The sequence below is a fragment of the Poecilia reticulata genome, chromosome 4 (genome assembly GCF_904066995.2).
Source record: "Poecilia reticulata chromosome 4, P_reticulata-male-v2, whole genome shotgun sequence".
NCBI classification, from domain to species: Eukaryota; Metazoa; Chordata; class Actinopteri; order Cyprinodontiformes; family Poeciliidae; genus Poecilia; species Poecilia reticulata.
In genome coordinates, this window is record NC_088833.1 from 25,784,512 (window position 1) to 25,799,320 (window position 14,809).

Here is a 14,809-nt window from a genome sequence, read left to right on the forward strand (position 1 = left end):
CATTTGTCATATTTACAAATGTACTATTATTTATTGATGCTTCCATTGAATGAGCAGAGAAAATGGTAAAAAAAAAAAAAATCCTACAATGTGAACAGTTATTTTAAACATCATTCGTGTTAATCTACCATGCCAATGATAAACCAAAATCCTAAGAAATTTATCACAATAAATGATAAACAATACAGTGACTGCCCAGCCCTACTTCAGTTGCTACCTGATATGCATGATTCACTTCACCTGTCAGTGTTCATAATGCTGCGACTGACAGCACAGACCAATGCATCATTTAAAAGCTTTCTGTGCGCGCTCACTCTGTGCTTTCTTTATTCACAAAGGGGCTGTCGGCCATCACGGTGACAACTTGGCTGAAAAGATTCTTACCGTGCTTGACCCTTTGCCTGGTCACGTGACGGATGTGCAAGTGGACATGTTGGAACTCACAAGTGTACAGAGAACTCCTCACTCCCAGAACACCGTGGCCCCTGGCTGTCTTGCTCAAAACCAGTAAGTTGAGTTCAGCTGTCCTTTTTTTTCCTCCCTTAACGCGCTTTTCAAACAGAACTTAAAAAAAGAAAGTTGAATGAGGCATTTCTGTTTATTGCCAACAGAAATTGCAATAAAATATTCATTTACAGAGGGAAGTTGATGAAATTATAATGTGTATATTACAGAGGTGGTTTTAAATCCCATAAAACAAAACACTGTAAAGATGTTAGTTTGAGAGACTAGTTTAATGTGTGTTATAAAAATGAATGTCATGGTCATGAATGACCCTGAGGTTCTTTCCACTGCACTTTATGGCTGGTCACTGAATCATGGAGCTTTTGAGAAACAAAAACATGACTTTAGTTTTCTCCGAATTTAAGGGGAAACGGTTATTTTTCACTCCACATTTTATACCTCTGAGACAATTCTGTAGGGCAAGTTGCTTTTCATAAACACAGACACATAAACCTGGGTGTTTTGTGATTATGTCACCCAATGGGAGAATGTAGAGCAGGGGTGTCAATCTCAATTTCACAGAGGGCCACTTCAGCATATTGGCCACCCTCAATGGGTCACATTGACAGTACAAATCAGGAGTTCCCAGGTCCAGTCCTCCAGACTGCAACTTTTAGATGCATCCCTGCTAAAACACCCCAGACTAAAGGTTGACTTCCCTCATCAGCAGCAACTCAGTTCTGTAGAGGCTTATAATGAGTCAATGATCCAGGTGTGATAGAGAAGGAATACTTCTAAAGTTGCAGATGGTAGCTCTGGAAAACTAGACTTGGGCAGCCCTAGCATAAACGTCTGTCCGTTTCGGAGAAAATACAATGTTAAAAATAGATTAAACAACACCTCATATTGTTAAATAACAATTTGGAGCGTCTGGTTAGGAAGCGCATTCAAAACCTTTGGTTGAAATGGCGCGTTAAATTCAAGTCTCCATTACAGACCAGAGAAAACTAAAGAGAATGCAACTTTGTGTTAATCCATTTGAGGAGCCGGCAGTTTATCTTGAGGAAATAAATGACGACGTAGAAGTTAGTTAGACTGTAACATTCGCAGTCCGCTGTCAACCACTGTGGACGCGGCTCCGCTGCTGCGAAGAATTAAAAACCGCTGGAAGTAACTCATCCAGCGGATTTAACAAATGGAGCCTTCTGGGTGCATGTTACCCAGGAGAACGGCGCTCTGGAGGAGCTGCAGAGGTAACATCTGTCAGTTTTGGAGAAGCAAAACCACGCAAAAAAAAAAAAATACTGTTAAAAGCCCACACCGGACCGAGGGGGTACATAAAATTATATGGCGGGCCACATGTGGCCCGCGGGACTTGAGTTTGACACATGTGATGTAGAGCATAAATGTCAAACTCAAGGCCCGGGGGCCAAATCCAGCCCACCAAATCTTTTGATATGGCCCTCTAGAGAGGGGCGCATAAATTGAACCTCCAAAATAACAGTTGTGTGCCTTAATATCATTTTACATTAATATTATTATCAAAATAATTATATCAACTTTAAAAGCAGACTGGAAATCTTCATAGAGTTAATTTTTATGCAGATGAGCAGCCAGTTTTAACTAACTTTGTCCAAATTAAATTCTTTAAGAAGCCTTGATAGGTGTAAATGTGATCGTCATCTTCACCATGCTCTGTGATTTTAATTAAAGCTAGAGCTGATTTCACCTTCCAGTTTACTTAGGTTTCTAACAATGCTTGTGTGATTGCCATGAAGCATTGAGAAGGCTCCAGTCTTCTCGCATGATTTCTGTCATTAACTTTAGGGATTTGATTGCAGAGCTAATCACCGCATCGTCTAACGAAGAGGGCAACAATTAGCAGGTGACTTGTTAGATTTCCAGGGAAAGAGTACCACATTAAACTATAGTTTTATATTTAGAATAAATAAATAATAAAAACCTGCCAAGTCATAATAATGTTTTGTCTTGTTTCATTTCTGCTCTGTAAATATTTTTTTGTGTTTGAAAATTAAAAGAGTGAGAAGAATCTCAAGGTTCGCTGCCAGTAAATATTTCACCTTCTTTTCAATTTGTAAAATATGCAAACTCATTATGTTTTTATCAGGTTTACTGTGAAATCACGGTTGCATAGAATAAACAGAAGGAGAAATTAAACACAAACATTCTCCTGCAAAAGTGTTCATACCCACTGAAAGCTTTCCATGTTTTACGTTACAACCATAAACTTAAACGCATCTTATTGGGATTTTATGCGGTAGACAAGCACAAAAGGATGCATGTGTGTATATTCTGCCCCACCCCAAGTCAATATTTTTGGTACAATTAAATTTTTCCGACTTCATGTATATACATGCACTTTCATTTTTGCAAACCAGCACCAAGAGCATCTCTAAAAATCACTTTTAAAATCATGCCACAAATATAGGTCTGGACCAAACCAATACGTTGTGTTTCTATCTGTATGTATAGCATGATGATGTAGCCGCTGCTGCATCATCATGCAGTGATGGTGTGCTGAGTAGGTTTTCTCCCAGTCATCATGTTTTGCATGTGGACTAAAAATTTAGTTTTGGTCTCATTTGACCCGTACACTGCTTGTGACAAACCAAAAAAAGCAAGTTTTCCTACTTGCAAAGAAGCACGTCTTCCCCCTTGCAACTATTTCTTTAAGGATCGTTTTTATCTCTATTTAATTTGTTTCCACCTTTTGTTGTTGTTATTTTTCAAAGAAACATTTCTTGTGTTTTTCTCCCATAGGAATCCCTAAAAAGCATACTCAAGATATAATGGAACAAAATATAAAATAGTCCAAGGGGTTTGAATAATTCTTCTGAAGTGATCAGTAAATGTACTTTCTTTCCCCCAAAATTTTCTGATATCAAATGAACCAAAATATACAGGTTGCCTGCGCGTCCTTAAAAAGTCTTTTTAAAAAAAATCTTAAATTTATGCATCTAAAGTGTCTTAAATTAATTTTTAAACTATGCTAATCACATGTCTTAAATTGTGTTGCGACAGGGCTAGTTACTCTTATATATACAATGTCGTTTTCTGTCAGGCAAATGTTTGAGTCGCACACAGACATCTTCATTCCATTCTGCGACCTGAAGTAGTTGAGGCTACCGCTTAGCTGCTAACATACCCTTGCTAGTTAGCGAGCTAGCTTTTTGCTTCTCATGGGTAAGTGTAAATCTATCGCGATGCTAGGTGCATTCTGTGCTAAAAAAAAAAAAACAAAAAGCTTGGCACTACTGCAATATAAAATATGTAATTTTCTTTTGTACTTTTTACTCAAAATACAGGTCTTAAATTTCATTCATAACGGTCTTTAAAAAGTCTTAAATTTGAGCTGGTGCAACCTGCAGAAACCCTAATACAGGTTTTTCCTGTTTGGTTAGTGTCTCATTAACTGTAGCATATATGAAATAAATCAGGTTTTGAAATTCAGCCAAATGCAGGACGGTTTATCTATGCATAGCTCCGATGCTCTGTGTATGACTGTTTACTCCTCTTATCTTCTCAACACTTTTTAAACATACAGTTCAGGCCCCTTAATGACGTGGCTTTTTCTTTTCCATCTCTTTAAGTCGTCTGCATCTTGTCAGTGTGGTCAAAGTGCCACCCAGGATGAGTTATGTTTAGGAGTTCATGGCAGATATTGCCTTAACCAACCCCCAACAGAAGAATAATCCAATTTAATCATCGAACTAAACCACACGTTATAATTTACTGGCCACATGTGTGCTTGCCCGGGGCGGAAAATAGAATTCAGCAGCCCGAGCTGCACCTCTGCGACTGAACGAAGCAGCACGTGACCAGCATGGGGTGCCGGTCGTCGTGCTCTTGCCTGGGCAGGTGCATGTGTTAAGTGCCTGTGGTGGGGCTGTTGGTGATGGCAGTGTTTAGCCCTACATCATGTGTTCCAGTCGGGCTTCGGGCCTTTATGTGGTTGCTAGAGGAAAAGACTCTGACTTTTAGGAAAAGTGTGGTGGCTGGAGCTGCAATGGATTGACTGTAACCATGGTGATCTTTCGAAGGCTTACACATAACAAAAAAACAGTAAATTTTGTTCCTATTTGTAGGTTGTAGCTTTTAGGGAAGCTTTTAGCCGACTTAACTTGCAGTTATTGTCTTTTCTCGCTTCTGTATTACGTCAACTGGGGCGACCGTGGCTCTGTGGGTAGAGTAGTCGTCTTGTGAGCGGAAGGTTGTAGGTTTGATTTCAGCTGCCACCAGACTGATCTGCGTATCGGTGCAGAAATGTGCATTGGTGCGTGTGAATGTGACTCTAGTGTAAAGCGTTTTGAGTGGTCAAAATGATTGGAAAAGTACTTTATAAGTTCAGTCCATTTACCATCATGCTATCTAGACTGACCATTCATAACAAGTTATGCTGCAGCATAGCAGAGGGCAAGGTGGGATGAGCAGCACCACACAAGTTTGTGATTGACAGCATTAAGACTGTCCTCCTGCCTCTGATTGGATGTTTGGATTTAGCACTGGGAAAAGGGAGAAGACGACAAAAAAGATTATCCAAAAGTTCATTTTTCACAAATGGTTTTAGCTTGAGGTCTCCATAAATTGTCAGAATTTATTTAGATTTTTAACCCATTGCATTCCGTTTTAAGTGATAAAAATATATGTTAATAAAACAACATCTCAAATATGCAGATTTGTGTTTTGTTTAAAGGACATCCAGCAACACACAGATGTCCTTCCTCTTGCTTCACACAAGTACCAGTCTGAGGAATCTCACTGAAACTACTTTAAACCTCAGGAAGAGAATAATGGTCGTTTTCAGCCATTTTGTGATAATTTAACATTTAAAACTTTCTTAAGTCTCCGATGGCTCCCAGCCAGCCACTACCTACAAACACACCCAGTGTGGTCGTTCTTAATATTCTGGCTGCATAGCACAGAAACAAATCAGAAGTGTTTGTGTGGAGTGCAGATTGGAGCCGATCAGCAGGAGCGTTATTGCCGGTGCTATCTCGGAGCAGATGGGCCAGTCGAGCCTTATCACAGATGCTTCAGACGCTGAAGTGCTGCGGAGGCCGAGCCAGAAAGAACACCGGCTAGTTCCCGCTAGATTTAAGTGCACTCTAAGTGCACCGCTCGCCACAGGCACCGTTTACGTTGATCGCTCCAGGACGGCAAAGCCGACGCTCTCCTTATGTACGAGTTTGAAGGTGTTCATTCGCAATTAGGCGGAAAATATTTTATTTTATTTTTTCCCCCTCCTTGAGGGGGAATGTTTTTTTTTTTCTCTTGATATATTTGATCTCTGTGAACAACAAGAGCCCCTTTTTGGCTCCAGAAAATGAATTTCCTCCTGCTGGATGTTTACACACCCAACAATTTGCAAGACTATTTTTAGTAGGTTTTTGAGTGTAGACCATCTTAAACCTTTAAATATTAGGTGCGGGCTTAGTTTGACCCTCTTTGTATGATGTTTCCCTGTGTAATTCCAGGATATTTTTTCTAGATCGCCGTGTCTTAAACATTCTGTGGGTGGTTGTTGACTCTAGCTCTGCAGGCGAGACCCCACAGTTACTTTTGCAATTACTGTTGTATTCTCTTTCATAACCTGGTGAGGATATGCCAAATCCTACAACCTCACTTACACTCTGTGGTTGCAGCGATCATGCCAGAGAGAAAGTGTGCTTTGTGTGTGTGCGTGCGTGTGTGCGTGTGTGTGCATGCGTGTGCGTGTGGGGGGGGTGTGCGTGTGTGTGTGTGAGAGAGAGAGAGGTTTTGCACATGCACACTTTGCTTATGGATGAATTTTGTTCTCTGCCACCATAAGATAGTCTTTTAATTAGCAAATACAATCAGAAGATGTATGTTTTTTTCCAATCTGTGCAAAGAAAGTGGCACTGGAAGTTTTCTTTTTTTTTCTTTTAATCTATGTGTGTGTGTGGGTGTGTGTGTCTATCTTTGTGGTCTGGTGCCTGCCAGCCCCAGTCTGTGTAATTTGCTGTGCTTGGCTTCACAGCTACTTTTTACATCCAGACTAGGACCTTTGAGTTTCATTGGCAGAGGGCACAGAGTTTCCCCCAGTCTCCAGCTGAACCCCGCAGACCCGTCATTTGTCCATCTTGGACCTTGATGCTGAGGTTGGAGCGTGTGCAGTGTGGGCAGACCAGAGCATGGGTGGCCGAGGTGCTCTGGGTCTCCCTCAGGAACTGCTGAGAAGGGAGCCAGACACAGACATTGACCCCACCCTGCCATTAAAAAAAAATAAAAATTCTTCTCCATAAATCGAGCCTGCATATCCTGCCTCTGTACCACCAGGAAAGAGGAAAAACACCTATTTCTGTCTTAGCTGGGAAACAAAAAGTTCCAGATTTTTTATTTTATTTTATTTTTTCTAGTGAAGGTTCATGTGGGAAAAGGAACAAAAGCAACAGAGATAGTCGAGTGTGGCAAGGATGGAACAAATGAAAGACACTCGTGCATAGCTGACCGCTTTCTTTTTGTTTTGTTTTGTTTTTTGACGCTACAGAGGATGAGAAAGGCGGCCGTGTTGGTTCGGCTGTGGTTCCCAACAGTGCTGTAGTTGTTTTTCTTCTACTTAGACATAAAACAGTGGCTCAAACAACTGAATTAAGTCATTGAAGTTATTCATTGGCAACCCAGCTCTGTTATTACGCTTACAATGTGTGTTATACAGAGTGGATAAGAAGCACTCCATAAAGTAGCAGGTTTGTTTGAAAAGAAGACAAGCACTTTTGAACGGCAGCGCTACAAAGGATGCTAATTTTGACCGAAGACGACGTCTGGGATGAAGGCCAGCCCATTACGCAGCTTGCTCGAATGTCCTACTCAGCAACGACTTAAATGAAGCTTCTTGTTTCGTTGACCTCATAATTTACCAGCCTGGTAAAAACCAGCCCCCTTTGTAAGCCTGTCACAATAATCCATTAATCACGTAATAAATTATAATGAGCTTGATAATATCCAGCTTTGTACACTTCCTCTGTTCTTTGTTAACTTAGTCTGGCTGCTAAGACCTCAGCCAGACTGCAATTCTTAAACGGTGAAGAAAGCATTGTTCACAACTCTTGTTCGCTGATTGGCCCTGTTGAAAATCTACGGCAGAAATCCAAGTCAATGGGAGAAATCCCAGACGAAGCAATGAAGAGAGATGAGAAACAAGCGGAATAGCTAACATTGACCAGGCTAATTGATCAATTCTGGGCCAACTCCTTCCTGTATGATGCCCCTTCCTCAACTTTTCTCCAACATGTTCACCGCCTCTGTTGCCCAGGTCAACAGCAGCTGCAGATGCCTGGCGCATGTTGGATCATCCCTGATCTTTCATGTGAAAATCAACAGGTGCTGCAACTCCAGGCCACGTATTTGTTAAAGACATTAACAGCTTTGCTCAGCTGTTGCCGCCTCATCATCACCTCGTGTTCACCTCAGCCTTCTTGGTCGTTAGCTGTGTCTCCTGTTGGCGCGTGTGGTCACCAGCTAAGCCAGGACATCCCCCGTTGTTCCTGTGTTTATGTTTTATTTGTTTGCTAAGTTTCCTCAGCCTTCTTGGCTGGCTGCCCACCCAATCCCGCTCTCCTTCCTCCAACCTGGAAGGTGTCTTTTAACTGAAATCCTCAGTACATAAATCAAGCAGATTACTTTCACCTGAACATCTTGTACTCTGTGTTCCCATCGAGACGGAGATAACGTAACCTATTCTGTCTTATGTGCTGTCCTCTGCAGCTGCGATTTGATTTGCACTACCGAGCACATTTTCTCCTTTGGATTTATTTAGTACGTTGATAAAGCGCCCCCGAGGATGTTACTTTGCTTTCTCCAGCCCCTTTCCTTGAGAGCGGGTGCCTGCTGATGGATTTCAGATGAAACGGTAAAGTAGCCAAGACACATGAGAGGAAGAGGGGTCCAACATTACTGCACCTCCTTCCTCATCCTTTCATGTTGCCACATGTTTTACCCATCTGCCGATGCTGCAAAAAATGGTTTCTAACTATAGCTCCTCGCAAAAGTGTTCATGACCCTCGTGCTTTTGTCACATCGCAGCAGCAAACTTCGACGCATTGTGGTAGGTTGACACAAAGTAGGCCCTCGACTATAAGGCGGAAAAATGACACGTAGTTTGCAAACAGATTTTCAACGAAAAATCTGAAAAGTGTGGCATATGTATGCATTCAACTATCCCGATTCAATGCTTCTTCTGATTCTTTCAAAAAGGCTCCAGTTCCTTCAGATTGGATGAAGCGATGTTTTCAAAGTCTTGGCACAAATTTCTAATCATACTTTAACTGGACCAGTCTAACACATGGGATTACTTTTATCTAAAAAAAAAAAAAAGTTCACTGTAGCTCTGGCACTGTGTAAAGAGTTGCTGTCCTGCTGGAAAGTGAACCTTAACCTTGTTTCAGGTCACCTGCAGCCCCAAAATGATTTTTTTCCCCCTGCGGTTGCTCTATATTTAGCGCCACACATCTAGCCTTCCGCTTTACAATAGTTTTCTACTTTGTGTTGGGTTATCATACAATGTCATGAACATTTTTGTTTGCAACGTGTGAAAACCTAAAAAAATTAAGGGGTACAAATACATAAGTCTGTCACAAAAAGCAATAAATCAGTTTACGGTATGATAAATTAAAACAAACTCGATCATTTTCATTTGCATGATTTATCGTTTTTATTTTTTCTCTCTTTTTCTACCAAAAACTGGATGATAAATGTCTTTAGTCTGGTGCTTTGGTCTCACCTATCCCTTTTTTTAAGAAAAATATTGTTTATAGAGACTTCATAATTCACTTTATTTGTTATTTTATTTATTTTGAATGTTTAAAATGTCTTCCTGTTCCAGTATTCATTAGAATTTAAAGTTTACTGCTCTTTCAGAATGTATTCTTGCATTATTATGCCATTATCATTATATTACTTGAAAATGGTCTCTAAACAACAATATTATCGTTTATCGCTATAACTTTTGGGGCAGTTTATCGTCCAGCTAAGTTTGTTGTCGTGACAGGCCTACAAAGTCAGCTGTATGGATGTTTTGTCAATTTCACAGATGAAGGGCAACGTAATTAACTAATTATTATTTCAGATTAGTTAATGTCTTTGGCGTAGTATGTCTGGAATTTATTTTCTGATTTTTTTTATGCAGAAAATTCAGAAAATTAAAAGCATTTTTATGCAGAAATGCATAAAATGAAAGACTACAATATATTTATTGCAGTCTTTTATATTACCTGGCTGTTTTGGTCAAAACCATACGTTTAGCTGGCTTTCATGTCAAATTCACGTTAATCATAAGCTTGAACAGCCATGTTAGGTCATTTTAACTTTACTGCAGCATACTGTGCATGAGGCGGAACAAGCTTAAATGACATCACTTTAGAAAATGTATCCAGCCTGGCAAAACGTCCTCAGTTTCCACAAAGAGCGTGTATTCAGACCTGTAAACAGCATGCTGGCACGTAAAGGCCTTGTTTTTCTATAACCACTTAAGAATGCGCTAATCTGCTGAAAATGTGACCTACGACTCGAGGAAATATAACTGGCCAGTGACATTTCCTTTTTTGATGCGTTTCTTCTTCTTCACTTCATATTTCACAGTCTGTTCTGCTGCGTTCATTTGTTGAAAGTCAAGGTCAGGTCTTCTGGTCCAATGTCCTCCCTTTCTCTGCTCTGATTTGCGTTTTCCTGTAGGAGAGTGTTTACAGGAGGACGTTTGCAAGAAACCAACCACTTTTTATTTATTTTTATATTTTTTCTGGTTTTACCATTAATGTCCATAAAGTAACAGATCAGAAAGCAAAGCCGATCTTGTAAAGTTGTGGAATATTAGGCTTCTTCTGGTATCAGCGAAAGCAGCGTTATGTGCCGTTGTGAAAACCAGATCTTGGAGAATAGTTTGTGAAAGATATCTGACGGAGCAGCTAAACAAATGCAAATCAAAACTTACAGAATGACACCTAAGCAAAACAAATAGTATTTTTTTCTTCCACCAAAAAGTCTTGAGGGAGGATGTCTGGCCATAAGATCTAAAACAGAAGAAAACTCTAAAGGGGCAAACACTTTCTCAAATGTAATAATAATATTTTGAATAAATAAAATGAAATAAATAAATGGAGAACTTTATTTTTCATTTTATTGCTTTGGTCTTTCAAGCTTATGAGTTTACTGCAACTTTTAATTAGTATTATAATTGATGACTTCCTTCTTCTCTGGGGTATAATTTGAAAGTGACATGAAGAACAATTGATCCGAGTTGCACTGTGGAAATAAACCAACAAATATGCCATCCATGTTTTAGGAAGTGATTTCAAGAATATAGCTTTAAATTTGCTCATATCTACAGTTAGAGAAATAATTGCATTACTTTAATGCAATTATTTCTTCCCATCTCCCCATTCACAGTGAGTAGGAAAGTATAAACGAGATAAAACACCTTCCTAAGTTCATCCTTAAAGAACCTCAGCAACTGTTTCAGTGTCTGATTATACTATCAATAAAACATGCATGTTTTCTAAGACTTTAGCAAGTAAATGTAGCATAATTTGTACATAATTGATGTTTTTATTAAGGTTATTTGCAATAGATTTTATTCTGCTATTGCTTCCACTTTCTCAGTGCAGCTGAATATGGTCCGTTTTTATTTATGGTGCTGAAACTGTTCCGTACATTATTACTTCCCCCCTGATAAACTGCATCGGGGATATTCTATCCTGATATAGAAACCGAGCAGAGGAAGGGTAGAAGTCGCACTTTATAAGAAATCTACACCAGAACACAGTGGCTGCTTTATTTCCTGTGCAGTTTCTTGCAAGTAATGAAAAGAGCTAAAAAATGAAGAATAACCCTGAGTCAGAAGTAGCTTAAAAGAAAAAAAACAAAAACAAAAAAAAAGAACCACTTGAAGCATTCTTTCCTTCTGCATCATTCGCTGCCAGGAATAGTACTCACTACCCCCCAGCCCCATTTCCTCATTTCAACAATCACCTACTGTAAATACAATATGAGGCACATTCAGGGGACTGTGTTGTCTGTTAAGGTCTGGCATCGGATTCGTAACATCCTTTTAACGCTACGGCGCTCATTATGGTGAAGTCTCCCAACACACCCGCCTCAGCCTGGCTCTGCAAAACCAGAGCTGGGGAGATGTGGAGGGGGGGTAAGGGGGAGATGTTCACCATGCTGCGCACAAGTTAAGAGCAAGATTGCCCCCTACAGAAACGATTCGGTTATGTTCCACTAAGGAGAGAAACTGCATTCAGAGCTTGCAGAGTCCCACACACCGCCCCCTTCCCAGTTCACTCATTCCCGCTTCATAGTACGTAGTAAAGTTGTTACTCAACAAGATTTCTGGGCTGGTTAAGGAGTCAGTCTCACACCCTGCCAATGTCAACCTGGGCGGCCCACATTTATCCAGCCGGTCGGCTCAGAGGAGGTGGGAGGGCGGGGTGCATGGGCGACCCACACTGATGCCCGTACAGGGGTTGGGATTTGGGATTGGGGAGGGGGTGATTGGAGTGGCAAATGAGAACCATGTTGTTGTTTTTTTTCTTCCCCCACATTTGTCAGAGCCCCACTAACTTTCAAGAGCAAACACAGAACGCAGGGGATTGTGTGCAAACATAACACACAGACGCATGCGCAGGCAAACACAAACACACTCGCGGGCCGCTCCGATGCGTCCCGGTCAGATTACGCTGCTGGTATTCCAGCAATGACAAACATATGGAACCTCCTGATTTGTGTAATCAGAATATTTTCTAATCCATCATTTGGGCGTGGGGTGGGGGTGGGAGGGGGCTTTACTCAAAGCTTAAGACGGGTTTTGGCAAACCTGTATCCCTCTGTCCTACTTTTTGACTGACAGCTTTAGTCTACGAACTCATATTTAATGTTGAGTAAGTCAAGTTTTATTAAAATCTGGATTTATCTCACTGATTTGTAAAGTCCCCTTTTCTTGTCTCCTTCACGTTTTACTCTAAATCGGATTGTTCCCTGGCTCTCGCTGTGTTTGCAAGTCTCAGTGTCTAGTTCTGGTGTGAAGATGGCGGGCGTCCCAGCGTGAGCCCCATTCCTCATCATCCAGCCCCTGCCCAAGGTCTGGAACGCATTACATCTGATATTAAACACATGGCAGCAGTTAGAAAGGAGAAAAGGCGAGAGGAGTGAGAGGGGGGGGACAAAAAAAATAAAGTTTAAAAAAAAAAAGACAAGAAAGCAAAAGAAAAACTGTGGATTTGTCAGCGATGCCCCGTCTCCCTCCACTCCTTCTCAGTCCTTTGGTTTCATTTTTCTCCTCTGCCTCATTCCTTTTGTTTAGTTTCTGGTAAATTGTTGGAGTAATCATCATGAGTGCATATGTGTTTAGTAGGCATGGGTTAGTGTGAGGTTCTCACAGTATCGTAACCTTTAGTAGATATGCTTTTTAGTTCAGTAAATATATATCAAAATGAAAAAAAGATGCTTCACGTGACATGATTGTTTTTAACACCAATTAAATAAGAGCAATTGATTTGTGCTGTCATATTTGGAATTTATTTATTTTTGGCAAATAAATCTACGCTAAATATATATATATATATATATATATATATATATATCCAAAACTACTAAATTTAGCGTAGATTTATTTGCCAAAAATAAATAAATTCCATATATATATATATATATATATTTTTTTTTTTATTTTATTTTATTTTTTTTTATTATTTCCATCCAATCAAAAAGCTTGTTTTGGATTGGAAATGGCAATAGTAGACAGTAAAAGGTGTATCAATTTAGAACAATAATAATTTAACAGCTTTTATGTAAGTAGTTTCTAGAAAAGGCATGGCAGAAACTTTTAATATCCTTATCAAGAATGTATAGAAACACCTTTATTGGTAACATAGAGACTGCAGCTCAATGGGAAGAGAAGTCTTCCTGCAATGTGAAAGTCGTGGGTTCGATTCCCTGCCATTGTGTCGTCTGTGTGTCTCTGGGCAATCACAAGTTGCCTGCTGATCTGTGTATTGGTAGAATGAGTGTGTTTGCGAGTAAATACCTTTGGACTTAACTGTAATATTGGCTAGTGAGAAGTTTCACTTGTACTTTGTTTTTAGTGCTAAAATCAACTAAAACATCAAATCTAGTCTGACTAGACTGACTTCGGCCTTAACTGCTGTGACAATGACTTCACTTTTTTTCTGTGTAGTAGATATCTGTCTTCTACGTTGAAGGGAACTTTTAATACCCTCACTTCAACAATATCAATACCGTCCATTCACTCTAAGTGACGGGTAGTGCTCCTTTCGGGTTTCTCGCCATCTGAAAGACTTTCAAAGTGTTAAATTTGTCTATTTTGTAGGTTAGAGAGAAATGCTTGAGACTTTTTTTTCTTCCTCAATCAGCTGATTGGCAGCATATACAGCAATGGGAGGTGAAGAATCAGCATTTTGTTTCCTTCTGCTCTCATTCATTTTCTCTGAAAATGTTGAGCAGTTTTGAAGCCCTTACTTCTTGAAACCTTGGTATACGCTCATAGCAGTAACTGTTGCATGCCTTCTGTCTAGTTGTCAGAAGCAAGGACACTGGTCTTATCTGAGCATATTTAACAGACAAGGTTGGAAAAGAGACAAATTTATACTTAGATATGAAATGTGTCTGGTGCCTGAAGTCTGACACCGGCCGCTTTGAAGAGCAATTCCTGTCATCTGCAAATTTAACGATGATAAGGTTCCTCTGTGACAATTTTCTGATTCTTTATAGGAACCTTTTTTTTTTTCTTGCTGGGAGCAGATAGTATCATCCCCACACGTGGTTTCTGTCATCACTCGCAGTCAAAGATGGGAATCGGGCTGTTTTGTAACCTACCGGATAATGAGATGAGGGAATGAGATGTGCCCAGCGATGGCACCATGGAGGGTGTCTTGGTCTGCAAGCTGTTTGGCTTCAGGCACCGACTGGGCCTGACGAAGGCTGGCACACTGGAGTTTTCTGTTGGATTGACATGATAACATTCTGCATCTACCCCTTTGTTTAAAAAAAAAAAAGTTTTTGGTTTGATGACAAGACAAACTCTCGATCATGTCCAAGATGAACAAAAACCAGTGACTCTTCTTTGCCCCTAAGCTCTCGTGTTGAATTCGTCTGCTTCTCAGGCCGTCCTCTGCGAGGTTGCTGTGGGAGACGATGCTCACCAGTAAACACAAGGAGGCTCTGATGGAAGTCCGACGCCACCTGGTGGAGGCGGCCACCAAAGAGAAGCTGCCAATCAAGATGAGTATGGGTAAGCATTAGAGATGCAAGTTGCATATGAATGAGTTAATCTAAAGTTGATTGATCTCATCAATCAACTAGACGGTCAAGA

General features: G+C 40.3%; 1 protein-coding gene across 1 annotated transcript in view; it reads left to right on the forward strand.

The window, feature by feature from the left end:
* Nucleotides 1-14,809, forward strand: part of scfd2 (sec1 family domain containing 2) — a 117,974-nt gene that overhangs the window by 1,450 nt on the left and 101,715 nt on the right. The window contains exons 2-3 of the mRNA XM_081606572.1: nucleotides 339-507; nucleotides 14,601-14,728. Of these exons, the coding sequence (XP_081462698.1) occupies nucleotides 339-507; nucleotides 14,601-14,728 (297 nt within the window). The remainder of the gene's footprint in view (nucleotides 1-338; nucleotides 508-14,600; nucleotides 14,729-14,809) is intronic.